This window comes from Anser brachyrhynchus (assembly GCF_964034855.1).
Source record: "Anser brachyrhynchus genome assembly, chromosome: 3".
NCBI lineage: Eukaryota > Metazoa > Chordata > Aves > Anseriformes > Anatidae > Anser > Anser brachyrhynchus.
Window position 1 is genome coordinate 28857961 of NC_137696.1, and position 26365 is coordinate 28884325.

The 26365-nt window shown below is 48.4% G+C and overlaps 1 protein-coding gene across 5 annotated transcripts; it reads left to right on the forward strand.

Moving 5' to 3' along the window:
• The first annotated feature begins 6323 nt into the window (after positions 1-6323).
• RD3 (RD3 regulator of GUCY2D) lies at positions 6324-26365 on the forward strand. 5 transcript variants are annotated; one of them, XM_080586371.1, is made up of 4 exons: positions 6326-6605; positions 6899-7022; positions 15463-15788; positions 22679-26365. In XM_080586371.1, exons 1-4 carry the CDS (start codon positions 6370-6372, stop codon positions 22974-22976), a joined length of 984 nt encoding a protein of 327 aa, XP_080442497.1. In that variant the 5' UTR covers positions 6326-6369; the 3' UTR covers positions 22977-26365. The 5 variants fall into 5 exon arrangements, with proteins under 5 accessions (XP_080442498.1, XP_080442497.1, XP_080442501.1 ...); XM_080586375.1 differs by having other exon boundaries at positions 6332-6546; XM_080586373.1 differs by having other exon boundaries at positions 6542-6678.

The following is a 26365-nucleotide window of genomic DNA, read 5'->3' on the forward strand; positions in this document are numbered from 1 at the left end:
AGATTACTCCTCCTGGCATACAGCTTGCTTAACCATTTAGAATCACAACAGAAAACTGATGGCTGCAGCGATACGAAAATGAGCACTGGTAGCTTGTCAAATAATTAATATTTTGAGTTATGATGTAGAACATTTATTGGCAGGCTCAAAAGCACTTCTGTCATACAGAAGGGAGGGGTGGTGGATAACCATCAAACTAGAAGATCTCATCTGGGCTGAGCCTGAGTTATTTCAAATACATCTTGATAGCTGCTGCCCGCCAGCCTCTGTGCGTGCTCTTGCACTTGCTGCCTCATGCCACAGGTATGAAGTTTTGCCTTCCAGTGGTGTACAGGACCATGCTGCAGTGAGATACTGCAACTCAGAGGCTTGGGACTGGTTGAGCTGAATGTCTACGTGTTGTGAATACAATTTACTAGATGCATCTGCTTCCATAGATCACCGTCTGTTTAGGAGACTGAAAACATGTGCTGTTGCTAAATCACTGCATTTAACACTTTCCCTAGTGAAGCTCCCCTGCAGCATGTGCAGTCTTTGGTTGCTGATAGTCTCAGCGTAGTGCTGGGTAATGGGTAGTTGGGGTGGCCTGGGGCTGGCCATAAGGAAAGAGCAAATGTTCAGTTGAATTTAAATGGGACAAAAAAGAAAGGAAAAGGAAAAGGAAAAGGAAAAGGAAAAGGAAAAGGAGAAGGAGAAGGAGAAGGAGAAGGAGAAGGAGAAGGAGAAGGAGAAGGAGAAGGAGAAGGAGAAGGAGAAGGAGAAGGAGAAGGAGAAGGAGAAGGAGAAGGAGAAGGAGAAGGAGAAGGAGAAGAAAGAAAAAGAAAAAGGAAAAGAAAAAAAGAAAAAGGAAAAGAAAAAAAGAAAAAGGAAAAGGAAAAGGAAAAGGAAAAGGAAAAGGAAAAGGAAAAGGAAAAGGAAAAGGAAAAGGAAAAGGAAAAGGAAAAGGAAAAGGAAAAGAAAAAGAAAAAGAAAAAGAAAAAGAAAAAGAAAAAGAAAAAGAAAAAGAAAAAGAAAAAGAAAAAGAAGAAAACAGAAAAAGAAATCACAGGCTCCAGATTTAGAATAAATCTCATCATTTGTGGGATTAGAGTTTCAAATGTTGACCTCCCACACTGAAAGAAATACAGGTCCGTGGGTGGGTAATGCTACATTTCCTTTGGAAAATGGGTGTTTAACTGAAGGAATAATGCTCAGGACATTTATCTTAGGATTTACCCGTAAGAATTCATATTCTGAAGAGATCAAGTTTGCCATGATCTGAAAAACTGAACTAGCACTGGGGTTCCCCAGTTCCTACCCTCATTGTGTAATCAATAAGGCTTGTTGGTGACCCACAAGTGGCAACTGAGGTCCCCCCTCACCCCTGCAACACTCAGTCTCTCCCGGCCTTAAACATGCAGTCAGGAGGCAGCAGATGCAACGCACTCAGTTCACTTGTCAAAAACCTGATGTGCAGAAACGCGTAAATTGTTGTGGTTGTGCTCTGTTTTTCCCAGCCCAGCCGAGCTGGAGCAGTTCTTGCAGCTTCTGCAGCAGCAGACTCCTCTGTCTCCTGGTGAAATTAGTGAAAATATGGGGAGAGCAGGGAGCAGTGCCCCGAAAGGAAAGGCCTTCTCAGGGCTGAGCCAAAAGGTATTTGGTGTGCTTGGCCAGTGTTCAAGTGCTTGGCAGGTCAGTGGAGCAGCACAAGGGGCACCTCAAATGGTGGGTTGAAATCTGTGTTGATACCACGGATGACCTGGGACTGTGGATATAACAAATATCCCATGGAATGGGGGCTTAATTCAAATGCACACCGGGTACTCCTCTCTGGAGCATCACCATTTCAGAAAAGTTATTCTTAAGTGGCTGTTGGCATTGGAAAGTGGTGGTCCTACTTCCCTAACTGTGGGATGTAGGCTTTAAGATCTTAGGATGTAGTGACAGGGAGACTTTATACTCGGTATCTTTTCCTAAACATTTAAAAGAGGCACCTGCTAAACCCACAAGCACACGGGCATGCTCTGGAGCTCAGAAGAGTGTGCACATCTCTCTCTAGGAGGCACTGCACAGAGTGTCATCCTGCTGGGGCTTGTTCAGATTTTCAGTTCTTGCCTCCAGAGGACCTTTCCACTGTTGTGTCCTCCAGTCTCAAATCCCTAAAACAGTTTTGTAAGGATCCTTGTCTTCTTTCCTCCTACTGGTCCCTCCTGCAGGACATGTATCTGAGAAGGTTAATATTTCTTACACAATACATCCCCTAACATTTCAGAGATATAATTAGTTCAAACACTGTGTGGAGCAAAAGTTAGAATCCCTATATGCTTTGCATTTGGATTAAAAGAAACTTATCATCTTTTTCCTTTTTTTTTTCTTTTCTTTATTTTGTCAGACTCCCTTCCAAGTCATCTCAAATCCATCCATTGATTTCAGCAGATTTTGGAACAAGCTCAGAGTAAGGGCAAGGTCTTGGTCCTGTAGAATTGAATGGCGAAATTCCTCTTGTACTGAGCAGTTCCTAAAGAGAATGATTCAAAGCCCATTGCGGCTACTGAAAAATTTGTCAATTGCTGTCAGATCTGCTTCAAACAGTGTAAGATAAAATAATGTGCATTTCAGTAAGACAAAGGAGAAATCTGCAAATATGGTGTGAAAGGAGTTAATGTCTTTTGTACTGGAAGAATTTTCATCATGTAACAAAAATCATTGCTCAGAAAACTACTACGCATATAAGTGTGACATTATGGACTGCGTCAACTTTTCAGACATGGTCATTTTAAAAGCTAACAACCTTGATAATGTCCTTTGGAGATTATTATATGTTAATAGTTTACATTAAGAACCAAGCAATCAGACAGAGTGCAATTAAGCACATAATCGCAGATATTTTTGACATCTGTCTACTTGTAGGCTCCATGGCATTTTTTAATTTTTTTTTTTTGCATTTCCCACCCTGCAGCCTAGTGTCTTCAATTAATTTACCATGACCATCTGTGTTGTAATTTTTGCTGCTCAGCTTGCCTTTCTACGTCTGTTTTTTGGCTGAATATTTCATGACACTTCATCATTTTCACTCATTCCGCTAAAAACATGGAACTAATATTTGCTCAGTTAAGTTGCTCGGTTAAGATAATCAGCCATTAAACAGCCCACCGCACTTCTGTTAAATGACTCTTTATAGTGGTAAACAGAAAGGCAAGAAGGAGGGAACATTTTAAAAACTGCGTATCGGATTGTGTGGTGCTGCATGGCTGTGAAGCACAGCAGTACAACAACCAGAGGTTCTGCCAGTTACTTATGCTACACACTTATGGGATGCCTCGGAGAGAAGGGAAAATGTCGTAGCTGGAAGGTTATTGGGTTATTGTACTCTGGATAATCTCGACAAATATACGTGTTTTTGAGGGCCAGGGCTAAGTACACTCCGTGCACCAGGGTTCAGGATGCTCTGAAGCACACAAGGCTCAGGGTACATCCAGCCTCTCTTCACAGACTACAGCATAGCAGTGGCAAGAAGCAGTTAATGCTGACTGCACTGAGTGGGCAATGGATGCAGCAGAGAAGAAAGACTTGTAGGAATTTACCTCCTACTGCTGCCAAGGTTAGGGGTTTAGTGTTCCTGGTGGGGAATTCACTCTGCCTCCCTCACTCTGCAAAGCAAACATTTTCTATTGCTTTGCCAGAGTCCTTTGAAATGTTTTGTTTTGGGACTTGTTGTCTACAGGAAATATTTGCACATGATGTAAACCTTTTATGTGAGTTCACAGCTTCTGTCTACATTTTCTTCCTTTAAATTTCTTCTTTTACTCTAAATTATATTCCTTTAAAATGCTCTCTTTCCATTCCTGGCATTGCAGCACCCCATGATTGTTTTCCACAGCCTTAGGTTCTTCATGTTTTAGTTAGCCATAGTGCCTGTCATTTTCTTCTAAAAGAGGGAAGGGGAGGAAAAAAACCACCAGCTCCTACTCAGACACAATAGCATGCCTATCACACAGGAGCTTGCGTGAGCTGACAGGAGAAAGGCCGCTCATTTCAGAGTTATCCTTGCTAGAACATTATGGTATGATTATCTGAAGGCAAAGGTCTCCAGATGGTGCAACTTATGAAGTACAAATGTCTCTGTAATGGTCCTATCTAACAGGTTTTCCTGAGAAACACCTGTATGCCTTCCTCTTCATCCAGCTGTGTGCTGGAACACTATATCCGAGTGCACATCTCTTTTACTGACCCAGGGTACTGTTGTGTGAGCTGCTCATTTTTAACCCTCTGGCCTGGCAGTCCCTGAGGGGGACTGGGGCAGGTGACACCCAGCAGCAGCTGCAGTATCAGCCCCAAACCATTCAGCCTTGGTGGACACAGCCCCATGCCCATGAAGCAGCAATAGTGTGCAGAGGGAAGATGGGGCAGCCCCACATTTTGAGGGGGCAGAGAAAGAGAGATGTGCTGGAAGAGACACACTAACCTTGCCAGTTTTTCCCAAGTGAGCCTCAGTGCCAAAAAGGCTTGGGACTGCTGCTGGAGAGTGAATGAACTTTTTCTTTTTCGCTCATAGTGCACTTGTGTGTGGGTGGGCTGACTGGATTTGAGGTAAACAGCAGGAAGAAGATCTTCCCAGTGAATGAAAAACTGCTTCGCTGAGGGAAAACAAGCGTGACAAAAATCTGACAAATAGCTCTGAAAATGGCACTTTTCTAAGCAAGATTTTAAGCCTTTGAGAAAGGCAATGTTCCCTCTGTGAGCCCCATTATATTCATTGACACACTTCACTAGCTTAGTCAAAAGCCAGCAGACCCAATATAACTCTGCCATATTATATTTGCTTTTTGTCAGTGATTACATGAGATTATTTGCTTATGGTTAAACCCATGCAGAGATAGTAGCAGCTCAATTACTACTGATTGGAGAAGCCCGTTTTAAGTGCCAGTGTCAGAGGGGTGGGACTTTGATGCTGCAATGCAAAGGTTCTGCATTCAGCATCACAGGGGCTGCAGCTGTGGTGCTAGTAACATGCTCAGGTGAGTCAGGACAGCATCTGATAAATGGCAAAATACAGCGGTCCCAAATGGACCGTACTACAAATTACCACATGGCGAATCTTGATTGTCATGCCATGTCTTGAAAGACATACTGCTGAATACAGCTCTACTCCTTCTCTGTTACTGGAGTACTGCTACTAAGCAACTGGTGATCCGACTGGTTACTGATCATCTCTGTCGTATCAGTGCAAGTGTAAGATTGATTGACTTCAGCTGCTAAATAAGGTGTGGGAGAGATGAGTGATTGCTCCTATATCTCCAAAGAAATTCTCCTGAAGATATTTGCCAGCCATCAGCATCCTGAGTTTGTGGCAGGAATTTCCCAGGAATTCACTGTGTTGAAACTACAACTCCTTTACCTGGTACCTCAGTGTTTCCGAGATGGGTTTTTTTCTGCATTAGGCAGAGATGATGACTTTAGAAATAAGTTTTAATGGATGAAAATATAAAGGTCTTTAGCCATGTAAGATGACTTTTAATTAAAACTCAACAGTCCTGGGTTGAAATGAGCCCACAGAGAACGTCATAAATCTCTGCATGCTGGGTAGTCTGCTGGGCTGGAGTTGAAGCTAAGGACAGACACATAATCCTCCACAAATAATTAGAGCGGAAAATGCTTCTAATCTCTTTGTTAGTCCGGTTGTGTCATTTGATCTAATAATAAACTAGACATTAAAAGAAACCCTCCTCATACATTTTAATTCGGACGGCCATGGACATCTTTTAACCTGTAATTGTTTCGCTGGGCTGTTTTGAAACTGAGGTTCCTCCTTCCCTCTGTTTCGATTTACGCATGTGCTGTACTGACTTAAAGAGTCCGAATCCCCGCTGTCCTCTCGTTGTGTAAGTACCAAGGTGTCAGAACGTGGGCCCTGACTTAGGAAACCTTTTCAGCATGGACTTGACTTCGCACACACACTTGGGTTTCACAGGTGCCCCAGGGTGAGGGCTGTCACACTGCTCTCTCGGGCAGCTCCAGGACAGTTCTCACTCCTCTCACCTTACCAGCCTCTCACTAAACACAGTCACCTCGCAGGATTCCTACAATCTCTGTTTCCCAGACCTCTCTCATGCCTCTTTTCCAGATGAAGTGCAGCCCTCAGACACCCCCCACCATCAGCAGCTCCTCCTCTCCGACCCCGCTAACACCTTCACCTCATCCAGCTTCACCTCATCCCGCCTCCCCTCCCCACAACACCAGCCACCCGGTGACTGAAGAAGCCCTCGGGACCTCGGCCAGCCGCCTTTATTAAACAAACTCATTAACCAAATGAGCGGCTCCGTTCAGCGGGCCGTTATTTATCAACCCCCCCCCCCTCAGGGCAGCGCCGCCTCAGGGCCCCCGAGCGCTATGGCGCGGTCGCCATGGCAACGGCGGCGGCCGCGCCTCCGCCCGCCTCAAGCCGCCGGCAGCGGGCGGCCCGCGGCGGCTCCGCGCAACTTCGGCGCTGCCCCGGCGGAGGAGGAAAAAGAGGAAGAGGAGGAAGAAGAGGAAGAGGGGACGCTGCCGGCGCCCGGCGGGACGGAGGTGGAGCAGCCCGCTCTTTCCCGGCTCTTTCCGCGGCTCAAAGCGGGGCCGGGGTCGCTGTGCGTTCGCTGTGAGGGACGGGGCGGCGGGGACGGGGACCCTGCCGGGAGGGCTTGGGCGAGGCAGCGTGCGGTGAGTTGCGTGCCTTTCTCCTCAGCCTGGGCTCAGCCACGAGCTTGGGAGAGCCCACGGAGTTTTGGGGGTTTTGGGGGGTCTTTAAACCGGTGCCGGAGCCCGCCCGAGCGCAGAGGTGCCCGCTGCGTGACAGGTGGCCGCGGCTTTTGGGGTCAGGAGGGAGCCCCAGGCGCAGTGCCGTGCTGCTGGAAGCACAGCTGTTACCCCTCGTCACCAGGCCTAATCCGTCCCCGATGCGGGTTGAAGTTTGCCGTGCCAGCTCTGAGGGCTTGACTTCGCGCCGTGTCCTCCTGCGGGCACCCTCCTCGCCCCGGCTGCCCACGCAAGCGCTGCTGCAAAAGGTGAGCCGGGTGGGGTGGGTGGGCAGGGAGGGGCTGGGGTGCTCCCGCGTCTCCCCAAAGCTGGCCTCAGCCCTGGCACCTCTGGGAGCTAGCGCTGGGCGGCTGGTTATGGGAAGAACCGGCAGTCAAAGAGGAAAGCGTGGCTTGTTTAACAACGCTCAGGTCAGGCACCCATCCCGGGAAGTGTCTTTGGTGGTAAGCCTGGCATTTAGTAACCCCACCTGCTACCGCTGAGGTCAGTCAGGCAGATTTGGGTTTCTGGAAGTGTAACTGAGAGCAGACTGCACTTTACATCCATTAATGCTAGCACAGAAGTTAAATTCGATCTCAAGACAGCACTGTTCCTTGCTGCCGTCTGCAGATGTGCTGTAGGCAGGGCGTTCACGGGTTGCAAAGAGAAAAGTGAGCTTTCGCAGAGCTCTGCTGGATGTGGTTTCAGAGCCTGTGCTGTAAGTGGTTTCCTCGAAGAGAGGCTTAACTTCTCGTACTGTAAGCTTAGCATTCATCCTTTGGATGCTAATTTTAAAACAATGTGTGTTTTTAAGTAATTCCTATCACAAGGACCAAACTTGAACACTGATCTTGGTATTCCTCAGAACAGGGAAAGCTCCCACATAGGTTAACAGTTCTGCAGTGAATTGGGGCGGAGTGAGACTTAAAGCCTGTCCTGTAAATATTCTTTCTGATGGATGCTGTAACCACGGTTGACAACTGATCAGAAATGTACAGGTGCCTGTTAAAATGTATTCTGACGTTATAATGCAATGAGTTACACTTGCTTTCTGAGCAGAATCAGTCCTCGATCTGGATGGAGAATACACATCTTGCCCACCTATTTTCACAGCACTTAGCCTGGTCTATGGCACAACATATGAATTAAAAAAAGAAACAAAACTACTTCAGTGGATGTGGCAACAGGTGAAATATGCTTTTGGGTCTGAGTTTCAAGCTCTCACTTTTATATAATTCTATAGCTATATGTATCTGCTGTGAACAACAGCATTAGGAACTCCTCGGTTTGTGACATTAGTGCCCATTTAATAACGTTGCGTAGTTACAGTAAGAGCAGACTAGAGAAGGATGAGCTGGGGATCTCTGAGTTTTAATTTTGAAAACCTTTTATGTTTGAGCCTTGCATCAGATGCCTGTTGCTGATTTATTGCAGCATTTTGTGGTTTATGTAATTTTAATAACAGGAAAGCTATGTGCCTTTGTTACTTTCCGAACTCTCACTTCCATGGCTGGTGGAGAATACTTCGTGTCCCTCTGCCCTCGCTGGAAACCTGACTTTGTAGTCTGCAGAGATCAAAGTGAGATACAAAACTGAAGGCGTGTTTGATCCACCACAGCAAGATAGCGGTATCTGGGAAAAATATAGGAGTTTTAATAACAAGTTAGGCAAACAGAGCAAATCGGTGTGTTTTCAACTTCCTGGCTTCAGTAGGTTTAAGTAACAGCCTCGTGTAAGTTGCATATGGTAGTGTTTGTGTGGTTAGTATTAGAAAACATTGTTTAAAAGCACGAGTGGGAATTTGGCACGAATGTAGGCCTGGTTCTCAGCAGATGGAACTCATTTGCTCTGATAAGAAGACAAACTGTAAAATGCTACTATGCTTCGTAAGCAGATTTGGGTTACACCCACCCTTTTGCTTCTGCAGATAACAGGCAGATTATCTTCTGTACAGAGTCCCAGCCATTAGTGGAGCTCCAGGCTATTGGGCTCTTCCTTCACTTTTTCTTTAAGATCTGTAGATTGGATTTTCATCTGGAGTTAATCAACATAGCTCTTTTATTTATTGCAGCGAGGCAAATCTGTTTTATATTGGTCCAGCACTACTGAAGATTATGAAGCTGTACCGGTTTAGATCACCTACCGTTTCTGCTTGTGTTTTGACTCGTGGTTGAAAAACACCTTTCTCATTCATACCTGAGCTTGGAGCCCAGCTCATGCTGAATTCTGGTTTCTTCACCATGCAGATACAAAATGCACCAGATACCTGTTTTCTAAAAGACTGTAGCTCTGAGAAGGGATTACAAATGACACAAATTCTGGGGAGGTAAAAGCAGTATTTTTAACATGTCCTCAATAGTAACGAGCTTCATTATTAAAAAAAAATAAATCTTTTGAGAGCTACTAGCTGTAGTGACATAACCATTGTAGCGTCTTCAACCTCGAGCTTTCTTCTCATAGAAATGGCACCACTTCTATTTCTGTTTTGTCTTGCAGCACCACGTGCTAGGCTCTGGCTGTCCTGTTATGCTGCCTAATGGTGATTTTTCACAGTGGAGCATGTTCACAAACGGTTTAAGTGACTCATGACTCTATGGCAATTGCACCAGGCAAAGAGCCAGGCCACTTCTACGATGCTGAAATGCAAAGTCTGATGGAGGAAAAAATAATATAGAATACAAAAAGTAGGCTGTGTGCAGACTGGCAGCGTGCTTCTCGCATGCTCCTGGGAGCACTCGTCATTCAGCAGCGTGCTGAGGTGGCAGCAGGAGCTGTCAGCCTGCAGCAGGCTGGGCAGGCCCTGTGAGTGCTGGCTGGGGACTGCAGCGCCCCATCCCGTCCTGCTCGCCCTCTCACACCACTGCGAGCCTCTTCTGCCTGTCCCTAAACACCTGCAGCCACACAGACTTGACAGCAAATATCGTTTCATTAAAGTCTTGGCTCGATCCCCTAGGCTTGTTATTCAAAACGCCCTGCTGCTTGAGACAGGGGTCATGTCTTTGGATGTGTTTTAACTGCTGTGAACATCCTTGGGCTGTAAGTAGCTCGTGTCCATCAGAAGGAGAACAGGCGCACTCGTGAAGCGAAACGCCCCTTCTCCTGCTGCGCTCTGTGCGCAGATCCCCGAGCGTCCCCGGGAGTTCTCTCTCCTTATTCTGCAGGTCAGAATGAGGAATGCTGTTGCATTAAAAACATGATATTTGCATTGCTTTTACGTTTCTTCATTGAAAAGCTCCATGTACTGCTTTTTCAGCATTAATTGCCTCATAGCAACTTCGGGAGATAGATGTGGGCTCTCAAGCTGAGGCTATAGTAATTTCCACTGAGATTACAATCGCACAGCAAGTAGCTGTAAACACGTACCCTCCCATGTCGCTAAACAATAAGGGAGCCTCCAGCCAGATAGGAAATAGGGTTCTTTGGGCCCTGCTGAAGTAAAAGTCCCTGTATGGAGAGGATAACAACATGAAACTGCAGAAAAGCAGCAGAGAGCAGAGGTTCTTACAGAGTTCAGGTGGGCTATAGAAATAAAACTGTGAGGGTGTTGGCAGCAGTTTCTTGATTAGAACTTGCTGAGATCCGTTGCTTAGAGCAAAATTAAATATCCTTTTCACGGGAGAAATAGCATTGGGGTTCATCTGTGACACTGTCCCTGCTCAGTATCTCATGCAGGTATGGGCAGCAGCACAGCCACGACCACAGATTCTGCCCGAAAGCTGGTTAAATGCTGCATCAGGTAGCACCTAGAGACTTCAGAGCTGGCTGTAGTCAAACCAGCTTTAATCTACCTCTGTGCCGCAGTGGAGAGAGTTGCTTAGATGCCCTTGCTGTCCAGAGGACATTGAGCTTCTGGCTTTTCTGGATAACATAATTCAATCTTTACCAAAGAAGCAAATTAAAAAATTAATTACAGTAGTGTGCTCCACAGTTCCACATGTTCTGTTTTCCCTGTAGCTACATCTTCTTAAAAAAGCATGATCATAAGCACAACTTGGGGATGGAGCTTGCCCCTCTTCTTCTAGAAATCGTTTTCCTTGTAACCCTCTGATCTGGCACGTGGAGAAGGGCTGGGTGGGTATCTTGCAGGCACAAATTCTGTCTCCCTGCTCTCTGACTCTAGTCGTAAGGAGCTGCCACCCACGAGGTGAGAGGGAAGGCATTTCCCCACTCCTCAGCCCGGTTTGTTGGTACGCTTTGCCTGGGTGATGGTGGATTTCTGGGGACTATCTATAGCCAGCGGAGTGACAGCTTTTCCACTGATGTCACCCAACTTTGGATTAGGCTCCTACCCACCCTGCCCCTTAAGTCCTTTCTCCTTCCGCTCTGACACGACTGCCATATCCCTACGACTGCTGAGAGTCACTAGGGACTGTCAGTAGTGCTCCTGGACCGGCAGACTGTAAAGGCAAACCACAGGAGAGTTATCAAACTGAGAACACAGCTTTATAGAGAGACAAACTATATTCTCATTTTTTCATAAATACCCATTTCCCACCCTCTGGCTACTCCTTTCCTGTTCTGGAGGGCTTTGGAAGCTGGGAACCAGGAGGAGTGTTAATGGAAAGGAATTTTATTTTTTTTATTCAGAAGTTTATTTCCTAGCACGGTGAACAGGTCCTGCTGATTGACTCATGGTTTACCGGAGAGCAGCCCTGCTGTAACAAGTCTTAGCAGGTGGTGATCTGGCCTGCAAGAGCCGAAAAGAGGCTGATGTCTGTCGGGTTGCAGGGGCAGCCTCCAGCTGGCAAAAGAATAGCCAGAGATCAAGCTATGGAAACATTCCATTTTCTGCTAAAAGAGCCAGGAAAACGTGAAATCCTGTTATGGGAAGGTGAGAAACCCAACGAGGCCTGTGGATGCTGATACTTGTGCTGATTCTTTGATACGTTCTCTGGAGCAAGAAGAGAAAATCGCAGGGGGAAATATGGGAGAAGGTAAAGAAGTGGAAGATGGGGAGAAATTACACAGAACATGTTGTGGGGAGGGAATGGAGAAAGCTGTAAAGTATGTGGGAAGGAGAGAAATGCAGTTGTTGCCAACGTGGAGAACAAAAATGAGATTTGGAGAGGCAGAAAGCTTCTTTAAAGCTAAAAGGAAACTTCTACATGAAGAAAGTCTGAGGTACTTACTAACAATCCCTAAAAATAGAAGAAAACCCTCAGAGACTGTGTGAGAGGGAAAGCGAGGTATTCCAGACTTCAGTGTAACTTAAGGTGAACGTATGCTTAAAATCCTGTACGGTGCTTGGCCAGGCTTGCAGTAACGGTGCGAGGGAAGGTTTGTCTTGGGGCGGGGTCACTGAGGCAAAAATCTTGAAACCTAGAGCTGCTCCTGGAGTGGAACTACTATAAACCACTCGGAAATTCTCATAAATAGCACCTGAGGAGCTGCTCAGGTGCAGGATAGCCTGTTACGAGGAACCAGAAAACTGACCAATTTCAGGACAAGGAAGGTCCACACTCAGATGGGGCTGTGTCTTTCTTTCTTTTAATAATTTTGACATGAATGCTCACGAAGTGTAAATTTGTCCTTCTCCCCAAAGAAGATCAGGCTGAAACTTTTGCCATCCTTTGGTTGCCCACATCCTGCCACCAGTCCTTTGAGCCTTTCTATTAGGAGAGCCATTTTGAGTCATTTAATGATTAGCCTGCATGTGAACTTTAAATTGAAACCAGCAGCTGCAATTAATGGAGCCCATGCTACCTTCTGCAGGCTGCAAAGGCCAGTAGGGGAAAGAGTGGAGGCTTGTCAAGCCTGCTAAATAGAGATGGCCGGCTTCCAGCTCTCAAAAGGAGGAGGTGATGGATGAGAGAGGGGGAAGGAAACAATCTCATACAAACAAGACTCCCTTAGGAACAGCCAGCACAAGCTGCCACCGTGCATGAAATGCTTGGACAGGATTTTCCTTCGTTTGAGGACTGGCCATTTCAGTTGCAGGTGAGATGCTTTTCTTGCTTTATATTGACCTCATGTGGAAGTAGATTTTTCAAATAACATATGGGAGATGAGAGCAAGCCCTGTTTGGAGCCAGTGGTATCTGTGTTCCAGTCTCACTTGTGTTCTTTTTCAAAAGCAAGTCCATTTGTGACCAGTGCTTTATGAAAGCTGTGGGATACTTCAAAGCTTGGGTCTGGCATGCCTTGCTCAGATAAAGTGTCCAAAATGCTTTTCTTACTGACTGTCCTCTGCCATCAGCAAAACAGCCCTCCTCAGGCACAGCTGCTTTATTCAGGGAGCCCTGCGGGGTGAAGCAATAAGGTAAAAACAGTAGGAATGCTGCAGGGCCCTGTGGAAGCCAGGACAGTCAACTCAGAGCCCACGTCTCCTTGCTCTGTTTCCCAGTTCTCACCTCCAAATTCCCCTCTTCTAACGAAGCAGCTGGTGAGCTAGGAATAACTGGAAGGATGCTCTTCAGCTTCACAGCTACTCTGCTGCACCCCGACTTGCCCCTAACTCGAGTCAGGTCAGCAGAGTTAAACCAGTGGGAGACCAGGTCACAGCCAGAATAAAAGCAAACGAATCCAACCTTTTGCTGGCAAAATACAACTGATAGGGTATGCTTTCCTTCATCTAGTGAAGGTGCAAGTGGAAATAATAATGATATCTTAAGAGGTTAGATACCTGTAAAAGTTTATGATAAATTGTAGTTGTCACATATGCTGAAAAGAAACGGAAGCGTTACAGTTTGTTACAACAGCCTGTGGTCTGCTCTGCTGCTCCCTTCTGCTACCTACGTGATACACGGGGTGATAAGAGCAAAGACGAGGCTCTGAGGATCTTCACCCGTAGCACGTCGTGGTGAGTGGAGGCCACCACGTGGCAAGATCTGGGCACATTTGGATGGTGGCATTATGGAGCTGACGGTGTCAGCACACCAGTTCCAGCCTGACTTCAGCCATCCTGGCAAGCTGGCCAGCAGCAGCGATGATGCGAGGGCAAGAGAGCAGCAAGCTGGAGGCACCGTGGTAGTGGAAGCAAAGGAAAGGACCCGCTGCTCCTCCTCCTGCAGAGCACAGGAGCTGGACAGGAGCAGATTGCTTCCAGCAAATGCTGACTCTGGCTGGGATCATAGGGATAGTCAGAGCTGATGCTCCAGGATGAAAACCAGTCACTATAGTGATTCCTCATGAATAGGCGTTGTAAGCTAGCAAAGGAATTAATGCTTATACAGGTCCAGAAGGGTACACGCAGCCTTACGCACCCAGGTAGCCAGATCTGTGTCCTTGGGAAGTTTTCACCCCTTTTATGTGTTCCTTCTGAAGAAACCAGGATTGCTTGCTGAGAGAGGTGGGATATTGGGCCAGAGAAACTTGTCCTTTGATGCATTTCGGCAAACTTTGTGATTGTAGAAAAGCCTAAGCGTTAGACCTTGAAATCCCTTCAAACTTGGGACACTGCACAGACTAGCCAGGTTTTGGGAGCATTTTTCTTTAATGGTGTGACATATTTCTGTGACATGAACGTTTTTTGAAGGAGAACAAGGCTACATGACAGCAAGTGATAAAGGTGCAGAAGCAACGGAAGCAGCCTTCTCACCCAGTGCGGATGGTGATGGGATGGCAGCTTAAAAGCATATTTTTCTCCCTTTTATGTCTGTCTGTGTGTCTGTCTCTCAGTAGCGAGGATTTTCCTAGGCCCTGCAGAATCAGGCTCTTTAATGCGCTGCCCTCACGTTAACTTGTGACACCCTGGCCTGACCGAGCTGTTGCCAGGAGCAGCCTTTTGGTGGTCCAGCTGCAGCCCTTGCTTGTGCCGCTCCTGCTCCCTGGGGGCCTGCAGAGGGGGAGCAGCGAGGCACGTAAGCGTGCTGCGTGAAGAAACAGATGCTGTTTTGCTCCTGTCCAGGTCCCTGGTGCCTGCTTTGGGCTCCATTGTGTCGCAGTACAAATACAATAGTTAATAACTCTGTTCCACGCATTGTCCTCTGGAAGTGGCTACACAAAGGGGAGTTAATTCTCGTTCAGCTGACTGGCAGGGCTTGTTTTGCCTTCTCTGTAAACCCCCTCAGCAGAGACCTGTGGCATCCGAGTGGTAACGCTCGAACCCCGCATGCTGCCACTCCGCTCTGAGCCCAGCCTCGTTCCCTCGGCTCTGTTGCGCCCAAGGTGCGTGTGCCAGCAGGGCTGGCGGCTGGGCTTCTCCTCGCAGAACAGGGGGAGCCTCTCCCTCCGCCTGCAGAAACGCTTGTTACGTGCCTGAGGCTCTTGTAGTCAGTGCAGCTGCTGCTTCTGCCAGCACCGACGAGCCCTATCGCTTGTGCTCCAGCTGGAGCAGACGTGCCCTGGGCGCCTATAGAGACGTGTCCACGTGTGGGGATTTTGCACGTCGGGTGCTGCGAGGTCCCGCTCTCCCGTGAGGTTCAGACAGGCGGGCGCTGGTCCCAGCCCCTCCGTGTGGGCAGGGGAACGCTTCCCCAGCCTAACCCGCAGGGAGCAAGGTATCCTTACAACTTCAGGTGTAGGAACTGCGCCTGTCGTTTTGATTATGTGGTGACTGGAAGTTCGGGGGAGATGGAGCCTCTCTGTGCTTTGTCTCTCTGCGCGAGCTGGCTGCCATGGGTGAGATTTCTCAAGGTGCTCAGCACTGACTAGCTCTTCTAATCCAGTAGCACTTTCAGGTGAACACTGGGCTCGAGGGGTGTGTGGGGGAGAAAGTTCTCAGCTGTGTTGAAGATGGCACTGTTTTTTTTCTCTCCCTCCCTGCCCCCAGTTTGTTCCCAGTGAAGACACGCAGGGCGCTATGTCGCTGGCATCCTGGTTCAGGTGGAATGAGCCCCCCAGCCGCATTTCCCAGAGGAACCCCACCGAGATGGTGGCCGAGACGCTAATGATGGAGCTGAGCTGGCAGATGAAGCAGGCGGAGAAGCAGCAGCGGGAGCGGGAGAATGAGTATCGCAAGATCAAGACTGGGGTGGACTACGGCTGGCTGGTCAGCTATCCAAAGCAGAGCTATGATATCAGCCCTGGAGAAAGGCTGCAGCTGGAGGACATGTGTACCAAAATACACCCCTCCTACTGTGGGCCTGTCATACTCAGGTACGGTAACAGATCTGATGGTACTGACCTTTCCCTTCCCCTTCTCCTCTTTGTGGCATGGGAGGGGGGAGCAAGAGTTTTTAGGACCAACAGAACGAAGACTCGGTATGCTGTATCAAAAGTTGTGTTGTGGAAGAAAAGGGATTGAACGTTTTCAGTCAGTTTAATGTGGTATCACTTCCTCCAAAAGGCGCTGTTGTATTTTTCAGCCTGAGTCATATGCCCAGAAAAAGGAGGGAGTGTGTGCTTGTCCCCCTCGTACACCTCCCAGATTCCTGGTAGGGAGCAGGGTGCTGGTGGGGCGCAGTTGGCTTGAAAGGCTGGGCTGCTTCTGCAGCGCAGGGGTGGGTGCAGCCTGGTGGGCCTTCCCAGCAGTCCTGGGCACGGGGCTGCTGGCCGGGCAACCGTGCGGGAGACGGACTTCAGGGATAGAGCTGACCCCCCAGTGGCATCCCAGCTGGAGGGGAGGGAGGCGCCTTTCTTCCTTTTGGAGCGGCTGTTCCAAGTTAAACCCTCTGACGTGGCACAGTGCGAGTGAGGAGTGACTCCGAGGTCCCAGGCAGTCGCAGCAGAGCTGGGAGATGGGCCCTTACAGCCCTCTTGCCCCATTTCTATGGGTTCTTCAGCTGGGACTGGGACGGTCCTAGCAGGTCACGTACGTGGCCAGGAAAGGATGCCCAAACTGCCTCTCTCGCCCTTATCTTGCCCAGGATTGAACCTTGGAAGCAGGGGGGCACAGGGCTTTGGCTATTGCAAAGGCTGCTGTGGTGGCAGAATCAGAGATCTGGGGGCACTCGGTGGCCGAGTTCTCCCCAGTTAAAGGCTTCTGGAAACAGCACTTGCCTTGTATTTGTATAGCTTGGAGCTACGCCGTAAACAAGCCACTAAAACCCCTTGGCGTTACAAGTAATTTTCAGCATCCCCAGGGCCACTGAGCAAGGCCTGTCTGGCAAACGGGAATTTCCATGAGAGCAGGCTTCAGTCACGGGAGCTGGGAGGCCCCAAGGTTCCCAACTGCCTTCAGAAGAGTGTTAAGCTGAGCCATGTACAATTTGCTACTTTTTCTTTTTTTTTTAACTGCGACAGGTCATGCAAGATGCTGAGTGCTTGTAATTTTCGATTAATTTCAGTGTAGCTTGTAGTGGTTATTCCCTCTTGTTCAGGATTCAGTATGTGGTTAAGAGCAGATAAACAGACTCAACAACGCTGAGGGGCTGTGTGCGCGCATAACTGAAAAATCACAAAGCCATCCTGTTAAAAGGCCTCTCAGAGGTTGCTCTGATAGGCTATCGCAAACGGCGTTCCTCTATCATTCAAGGAGTGGCATCATTTGTCTGTTCCATACTATGCCGATTGTGTGGTTAGCAGAGCCCCATGGAGAGAGGAGGCTCGAGTGCCTTTGTTGTTTCAGTGCAGTGGTTGAAAAGGGAATGCCACGGCCACACAAATGGCAGAGCTGGCCTGGGTCAGAGGGCTGTTTGATCCGGGTGCAGTGCTGGAGCTTCTGCAGAAAGAAGAGAAAATGAACAAGGCAAGCAGATACAACGGTGTGGACGATTACAGTATCTCGTGACTAGCCGCTGACTTGCTGTGCCTTGTAGCTTGGAGGCTTTCGGAGCCTGCAGTGGTCCTTCTGGCCGTAACTGCCCTACGTGGCTTCTTCTTTCAGTAGTTTGTGGTTTTGGTTTTTTTTTCTAGTTTGTTTTTGACCATGTAAACTTTTAGCGTTTGTGGTGGAGTTCTACATCTGAACTGTGGCTTTGCTGTGGAAAACTGTTTTGCTTGTCCTAAACTAACACGCACTGGTTTTATCTGCTAATCCCTTTTTCCTGTGTTGGAGAAGTGAATGGTTGATCCCTCTTCTTCCCTACCTCCTATCTGACCGGCCAGTGGTTCAGAAAATGAGAAAGAATGGGGCTTGCTGTGCTAGGAGCTGAAAATGTGCAAGAGAAAAGAAGGACTGTGCAAGCTAACTAGAAGACAGACAAAACTAGGTCAGTTCTCTTCTCAGAAAGTGAGATAACGTGGAAATTTTAATAACTTGCCCCAAATGTACAAGATGGGTATGATAGCTAGGAATTTGACTGAAATCCTCAAACTTCCAATGACGTATTTTAATCACAAGATCACTGCGCTTCTGATGTTTCTTCCTGAAATACCCCGTGACTTTGCAATACGTAGCAAGTTTTAGAAAAATCTTCCACCAAAAAAAATAACCTACAAACCTGGATTTGGAAATTTGGATGCAGAGTTTGTTCTGCTTGTGTTGTTCACGGTCTCCTCCTTTGTGAGATTCTGAGCTAATAGTCAAAGCTAGAACAAAACAGTTTTGTATGAGTTGTCAGAGATGTCACTTCATTCTCCAAAGGAGTAAACAGTTATCCAGGTTGTCCTTTTGTGTGGCTACGGTCACATCCACTGAGAGCAGAGTTTCTATGGGTGTGGAAAAGACCGGAGACTTCTTAAGTGGGAGTGTTTTTTCCAGGTCCAGTTAGCCTGTCCTGTAAAAGCTGTATTTTGAGTCGATAGAACTTTTATTTGAGCCTCTTGAAATTCTGTATTTGGAAGATTCAAATACCCTTTAAATACCATCACTTCTGCCATCAAATATCTGGAGACTCTGATTCACCTCACTGCAAATAAAGCTGCTGGGTTCAGGAGTAACTTAGCTTCAGGTTACTGGCTTGGAGATTGCTGATAATTTAAAATTTAATCCTGGAGTCATTTGAAGGGAGTGACAGTGAGTTTGGTCAGGCTCTTTCTTGAGGATGATCAAGGGGCTGGAGCACCTCTCCTATGAGGACAGGCTGAGGGAGTTGGGGTTGTTCAGCCTGGAGAAGAGAAGGCTCCAGGGAGACCTTACAGCGCCCTGCCAGTGCCTAAAGGGGGCCTGCAGGAACTAAAAGAGGGTAGGTTTAGATTAGATGTAAGGAAGAAATTCTTTACTGTGAGGGCGGTGAGGCACTGGCCCAGGCTGCCCAGAGGAGCTGTGGATGCCCCATCCCTGGAGGTGCTCAAGGCCAGGCTGGATGGGGTTTGGGCAGCCTGGTCTGGTGGGAGGTGTCCCTGCCCGTGGCAGGGGGCTGGGACTGGGTGGGCTTTAAGGTCCCTTCCAACCCAAACCGTTCTGTGATTCCATGGTTAGTGCCACAGTCCTTTGAGAGTCAAGCAACCTCCTCTATCAAAGCTGTTCATAGCTTCTTAATATAACCAGAAATCTTGCCCCAAATAAAGATTTGGAAGTCAGCAGCTAATTATTAGCACTGGGCACCCCGTGTTTTCTTTGAATGACTAACTCTGGAGCTCCCAGTTCAGACAGGTGCCCAGGAACACACTTACCTATAGGCATATTGTTTAAGTCCAGTGACTTGTACTGGATTTAACAGGTCTTTAAAGTTCAGGCTCTACTTAGGAAACCGTTGAACTGGGGACCCACAAAATAAGGTAGACAAGTGATGGCACTTAAAAAAACAAACAAACAAAAAACCAGTGGCAATACGAGCCAAGCGTAGCCACTCTTTAATGGCTCTATGAGGAAACTGAAGGGTCACGATTTAAACAGATTTGTTTGAACTGTGACCAAAGCACAGCTGGACTAGAGAACCTCCCTGTGTGTGCATGCACACACTCCTTAGGTTTCGGTGCTGGCTCAAGGTGGCTTTTGTTGATAGTCACGTCTAAGACGTCGACGTTACACTCACACAGTATATTACAGGTTAGCTACCAGGAGCATCACAACTTGTTTCACAAATAAGACAGATAGGTCTACTTTTCTGATGAGCAAGAAAACCCTGTTGATGGATTTTCAGATATGGTTGTGCAGTCGCCGGGTTCAAAACTACTCCATGCAGAAGCGCGAGGGCGTTCCCCTGCGCTAGAAGGCAGGTAACCCTTGTGCAATTCTGTGGGCTTGACCCCACCGAGCAGCTGTGCGCGGCGTGTTTTTCCCAGCGATGGCATGCAGGACACAGGCCCCCACTCCTCGATTCCAGAGGTTTCACGCGCCGCGTGCTTTGTGCACGGATCAGGCAGCTGATCAGCCGGCACGTCGCCTGGCTTGCACCGACAGCCAGGGAGGACGGCTTCAGCTGCGCACGGGCGGCTGCGGCAAGCATCGCCCGTCTTCCAGTACACGGACTGGTTTAGCTGGACCCCAGCCCCTGGGAAAGTGCCCGTCCGTGCTGCTGGGAAGTGTCTCGGGCGTGCACGCCTTCTGAACTTTATACACGGACTGTCCCTGACACAGGCATGCTGGTCAGCGGGCACTGGTAGAGGGACAGAGTTCATCCCTCTGTGGGGGGAGCAAGGGGCCCCCTGCCCTTCTCCGTCACGGTGACGGTGGCTTTTCTTTGGGTGACTGGCAGACGGGCTTTGGGATGGCTTTCTGTTTGGTTTTTAGACTTGCTCAAGTCCGTATTAAGCAGTTTGTGTGTCAGTCCTGGAAAGTCAGAGGTAAATGTTAACCACAGGGCAGAGTTCACAGCACAGTTCTCGCTGCCATAGTTAAGCAGAGCGCAAACAGGCAGGTGGCTGAGAAGGTGGAAAGTTGCACTGATTTTACAGAACTACTTCAGCTACATCCACTGGGAACGTTATTAGCACCACGGCATTACAGAGCTCTGTGCTCAGGGGGTACGTGTCCTGTAGTACCACCCCTGTTTGCTCTTGTTCCCAGAGTTAGGCGCTGGTCCTTGCTGCCACGTGCTGCTGTCCGCTCTGGGGCCACAAGCCAGCAGTGTGACAGCCTCCACAACCGGAGGCTCTGCAGAGGTCTTCTGGGTGCACAATTGCCAAGACAAAAGAAGGGGATGTACTGGTAGACGGATGTAGTATGACAGCATCGCTCTTTAAAATACACACAGAGGTAAAATAATGGGATGACTCATTCAGTTCACCTCTGCAATGAAAGACCTTTGAGGATGCTTTCCCCAGTATAATAATAATGGTGTGGAGACTTGAGTTTTGATGGAGACTTGAGTTTTGATGGACTCATCTAAGTGCCTGACTAGGATAAAGGGAAAAGTGTATTTGTTGTGAGAACTGCATTTGTGGCTCTGTGATAACGCCACTGAAGTGCCTCCTCAGCAGGCAGGAAGGGTGCCTGCAACATACAGCAAGTCTCTGGTAGCACTGCCGTGTGTGACCCTCAGGATGGGGGGTGATGAGGGCTAGGGCGAGGCAGATCAGGAACACATCCTAAGCAACTGAAATGGCTAAGGAACGTGGTGGTGACTTTGGTAGGCAATCCTCAGGTCCTGAAAGGGACTGGTACCTCTGCGGATGCTGTTTCCTCAGCGCCGTGCAATGCTGGTCTCTCCACGGCTGCACACGCCGCTGCCAGAACTTGCTGTGAGAGAACCAGCACTGAAATGTCTGGGCTATGGCATGGTGCTGGGAGAGGTGTCCAATACCAGCCCTGCACAGTAAGGGTCAAAAGGTGTAAACACACAGTGAATCTTTCTGCTACATCTTTGGCTTTCCTTCTGTCCTTATTGTCTTGGGTATCCCTTGGTACCATTAACCAGTGCAAATCCATAGTGTGTTGAACTCCCTGGTATATCCCTAGGGCTGATTTAAAATAAAACAAGAGGCAGGATCTTACTCTATCAGCAGCTGTCATATTAGGCTTATTTAAATACAATCTCACTGTTTTCCATCATCATTCAGTTCTTTAAAAAAAAAACACACCAAAATGCTTACAGACCTCACACGCTTCAGCTTCCATTAGGTATAAACACCTGGCTTTTAGTGAAGTTCTAACTTAGCTCTGTTTGTGGACAGAATTGTTAAGAAGTGAAAACTGATCACAAGAGTAGCCTCATTACCCTCTGTCATAAGCACACGCTCTTGCAGAAGAGCAGGATATCTGCACAACCAGCGCGGGAGCCTTGGGAGCGGCTCGCGTGCTGGCGAGGCCAGGGGCCAGGTCGCCCAGCCAGGTGTCCAGAAGGGTACGCTCACTTCTCGGCCCAGCCAGGGGCTCACTCACTGACTCCAAAACAACTACCCTGCTCTGCATCTCATCTTCCTCGCCTGCAAAAGAAACACTGGTAATTGTTCACTTCCCTCATATTGAGCTAGCTTAATGAATGTCAAATCTACCTATATATATATATATATATATATACACACATATATATATATATTTTTTTTTTTTGAGCTCTTTGCTGAGAAGGCACTGGGGTAATTCGGAGCTGTCTAATGAGATCCAGCATTGTGCTGCCAACCTGTGTGTTATCAACAGAGCCACTCTGTTATCTTACATCCATGGGAAGACAAAATGCCATTTCACCAAAATTTAAATATTAAGAAATGATCAAATGTATAACCAAGAAGTTTTACTGGGTAAGAGTCTGGCTAGTGGCCACTGGGTAATCGTATGGGGAAAGAGAACATGAAACATGGGAAGTCCAGGGGGACCCTCCCTGGTTTTATCCTCAGCTTCTGGTAAGCAGCAGTTCAGGCAGTATTTGAGCAAGAATTTGCGTTTGGACAATCGTGTTTAATCAGCACTGATGGGGACGTTTTCCACAAACTCGCCTAGTGATTTTGTTCCTCAAGCTACTGATAGCACTGAGCTCTGATTCAAGAGGTGCTGTGTGAAAGGAGCACTTTCCGTTTCAAACGTGGCACCTTCTAGCTTTGTTTGGTGCTCCTTATTGCTTCTTGTGCCTGTGAGAAAGAGTGATTCATTGCTTCCTTATATTCTCTGGCTTTTTTGTGATTTTAGAGACCTTGAGCATATCTCCATGGCTCCTCCCTGTTGTTGTTCTTGATCCAAGGAGACCCGTTTTGCAAGAGAGCGCGAGTTCTAAGCCTAGCGCTGTGCCTTGGCAGCAAGCCCTGATTTGATGTTCTTAATCAAAGCTGTGCCTTGACTGTGCTTGCAGATTCCGGCAACTCATTGCTGAATACGAGCCAGAAGTGCAGGAAGTATCCCGGCTCTTCCGCTCCGTCCTGCAGGAAGTGGCTGAGAAGATCAAAGAGGAGGAAGAGGCCAAGAAGCTCGCCAGGCAATGGAACACAAAGAACAAAACCAGCCTCTCCTTAACAACGTTTAAATCCCGGTCCAGGATTTCTCCGTTCATCAGCGACATCAAGACCATCTCTGAAGACGTCGAACGGGGCACCCAGCCCACCAGGAGGGTTTGGAGCATGCCCGAATTTCGGAACGCCAAGGATTACTGACTCTGTACTGAACAAGGTTTTTAAACAGTGATCTTTCAAACTCCCCGTTAACCCTTTTTTAGCCCTACCATTTTTCTCTGTTCCAGCTCTCCCTTCCCGTCTGTCTCTCTCAGAAGCTGTGACCATAGCAACTGCTGCTGACGCCCGCGGTGTGTGACAATTTGTTACTAAACATGCTAGCCTTTCCTTTAATTTAGTAGTATTCGGTAACCTTACGGGCAAGGCTCACTTACTGTCTCATTTTTATTTCTGCTTCCTTGTGGAAAATGAATTAGTTCTGTGATGTCTCTCTGCTCCCTCTCCCCCCAGCCTGGATGTAGTTCCCTACCGGAGCTATTGCCCCGAGCTGGTGAGCGCTGCGGGCTGGAGCAATCCTGAAGGCAGGGAGGCCGCTTACACGAGTAAGGCTTGCAGGATCAGGCCTGCGGGTTTGGGAGAGTAGAACTGAACTTCCTTTTTCAGCAAACAACTTTTCTCAGTGCTACAGCAGACTTCACAGGTAAAACCCAGCACTGCTCTTGATCAGCTTTTTGCTGACAATTAGCAACGCAGCCCGAGCGGAAACAGAGCCAGGCTTTTTGAGATGGGAGACCAGCTTTATTCCACAGCAAGGGGTTTGTGCGTGCTCAGGTTTCTTGGGTGTTTTCTCCCTTGTGCAGGCAGAACCCCTGAACCTTGCACCTGCAGAGCAGACAGAAGCACAGCACGCCCGGGGTACCTTGGTGCTGGGTCAGAAGCTGTTCTTGCCCCTTGGTGTGCTGTCTTGCACCCCAGTAACAAGTCACGGGGCTGATATTAATGGTTATGACTAAATCTGAAAGAGCACTGAAGTATAATATCACCAAAGGGTGAAGGGAATCAGCATTCATCCAGAGCGCTCCTAGTACAGCTCAGATCATTTCAATAAGCTGCTGCTGTGAGCGACTGAAGGGCTCTGGTACATGAAGGTTTGTTCCCTCAGTCTTCTCCCGAGCGCTCAGCTGAGCGCTTTCCCGTGTCACGGGCTGAGGTGACACCGTGACAGAAGCAGCTTTAATGCAAACCGAGTAGCCTGTAGGCCAGCACGGTTCTCCTGAGACCTTGCGTAAACGAGAAAATGCCACTGAGGAGAGCTACTGGGGCCCTAATTCAGCGTCCGCAGGGAAAACTCACCAGGAAAGGGAAGAGTGTCACGGAGTGATCATCATGGGTCCCGTAGAGAAGCCAAGGACTAGGAGGATGCTTTGTGGTGGCCAACAGGAGATGGGGAAGGAAGGAAGAGAGGAATCTCCCTGCGTGACTGGCTTCTGGGGAATCATCCCAGTGGGATCTAGCCTCCTGGAGGGCCCTCTGGCCTTCTGCCTGCTTCCAACTCCTTTCCCCAGGGATCTTTGCGTCAGCACGTGGGTACTACAGCCAAGATGAAATCCTTTGAAGCCATGCCAACTCTGGGAAGAATTCCAGCACATGAAATTTATCCTAGAGTAGAAATGTGCAGTTTCTTCCAGAGATGGGGGAGGGCAGCATAAAACAGAAATCAAGATGAGACCCTTAACCGCTCTCTAAAAGTCTGTGGGATTCTGGCTCCTTCTCCTGGCTACCCAAGATTGAGCACCAGGCCGTAGCTTCTAGCCCCCTGGCGAACATTGCCACCGGCACCCCTCCTAGGGCCAGAGGGCAGAGACTTCTAATCAAAAACTCAGGGCTTTCAAATAGAGTTTGGGATGGGCTATTTCAACTCTGGGTCACCGAGGGAGATTTAAAGCCTTCTGACAATCAGCTTGGTGTTGTTCAGCTCTATGTCACTGTGAAGTCCTGTGATTGTGTACGTGAAGTAAAACAAAGGCTCGACACGTTTGGCATAGCCTTAGCTGTCTAAAAGCTGTATGATTTCTGCCAAGGGATCACCACAATTTGCAGAAAAAATGTTTTGAAAAAAAGTTAGGTTTTTAAAATACATTTGCAAGCCACGGATGGTACTAACGGCTAAGATGAGGTCATGAATTTCATGCTACAGCTCAGTAGTCTTTTTTTTTTTAACTCACATTCTATTTTGACACCTTTAGTATTGAGTGCATTGATGCACTGTTTGATGGACTGCTGGGAGAGAGAGGCCCTTCTGATACATCACCTCACACTGTTACCGTACAGCATCTGTGATGTGCTCACTCTTTCCTAAGGAGACTCAGGAGTAACTAACTTCCCTACACCAAGGTACAAAGCCAAGGAAAGCCCCTGAAGGCTGCTCACGCTTAGCACAGCATCCTGTGATGGCGCTGCGTCCCTCATTACCATCCTCAGCTAGCAGATACCAGTCTTGTTTTACAGCCAGCACAGGGAGACTACTCTGACCTTTGGTCCAAGCCACGCACGCATGGAGGCCAGGCTGGCAGTACCCATGGCAGCTGCCGTGCCCCCACTCACCTGTCATTTCTATTTCCACAATAAAATGTCATCCAAGCTTTCAGACAGTGTCACTTTCTCCCTGTACCTCTTCTGCAAGCTACACTGGGCGCACAGTACCATCCGAGGATAAAGGGATGTTCAGGCACCAAGCCGTGAGGTTTATATTCTCACTACAGGACACCCAGTACCCCAAAGGTGTAAAACAAGTACTGTGCTTGCCCGTGGCCAGCTGCTTGGTGGCTGACTGTGCCCTTCTGCGCTGTGTGCGCACCAGCAGGTACTGAAGCAGAGCTGAGGAGGGGGCTAGGACTCTCAACTGCTGCACTGTGCTTGTAACGCTTGTTTTTTTTCTTAGAAATGCTGTAGACTGAGCTATAACTGATCCTTTGGTCACAGCAGCAAGTAACTACCCTTTTTGCCTTGTCCTAATTCCCTATTTTACGTGGCTGAGGGACTGCACTGTGCTTAGCCGCTCCTGAGAGCCCAGGGTCTTCACTCCTACAAAGGGTAGAAAGCGAAATAGCAGCACAACACCACCGGCAAACCACTGAGTGAACTGACCAAAAGTCTCTCCAAGTCCTCAATTAGTCTCAACACTGAGCAAAGATTTTGGTGTCAGCCCAGAGCGTCACTACTGCCCCAGCGCTGGTCGTGTTACGCTGTCCAAAGGACGTGTGACACGCAGGAAAGGCAGTCCGAGGCTTACTTCAGGCGCTAACACGTAACGGCAACGCCTCCACAGCGGCTCAGGTGCGCTGCTCGACTCGAAGGGGCTGACGTTTGTCAGTCCCTGCTCCCCGCTGCAGCCCTGCTCCTACAGCAGCCGGGCCGCGGGCGGTGGCAGCCCGCGAGGAGGTGCAGGAGGAGAGCGCCGCCTCAGCTGGCACACCCTGGGGAAGGGAGCGCACTTCACAGGAAATACCTGTCTGCTGAGAGCGCGCTGTTTGTACGTTTCATCGGGGAACCTCAGAGAATTAAAGCAAAGCTGTGAAATATAAAACAAA

Bases quoted from the DNA above. Each gene is read 5' to 3' on its own strand.
- RD3 (XM_080586371.1), top strand. From the start codon at position 6,370: ATGGCGCGGTCGCCATGGCAACGGCGGCGGCCGCGCCTCCGCCCGCCT. The intron at 6,606-6,898 runs GTGCGTTCGCTG...CCTCGTCACCAG, and splicing joins AAAGCGGGGCCGGGGTCGCT to GCCTAATCCGTCCCCGATGC. The intron at 15,789-22,678 runs GTACGGTAACAG...CTGTGCTTGCAG, and splicing joins TGTGGGCCTGTCATACTCAG to ATTCCGGCAACTCATTGCTG.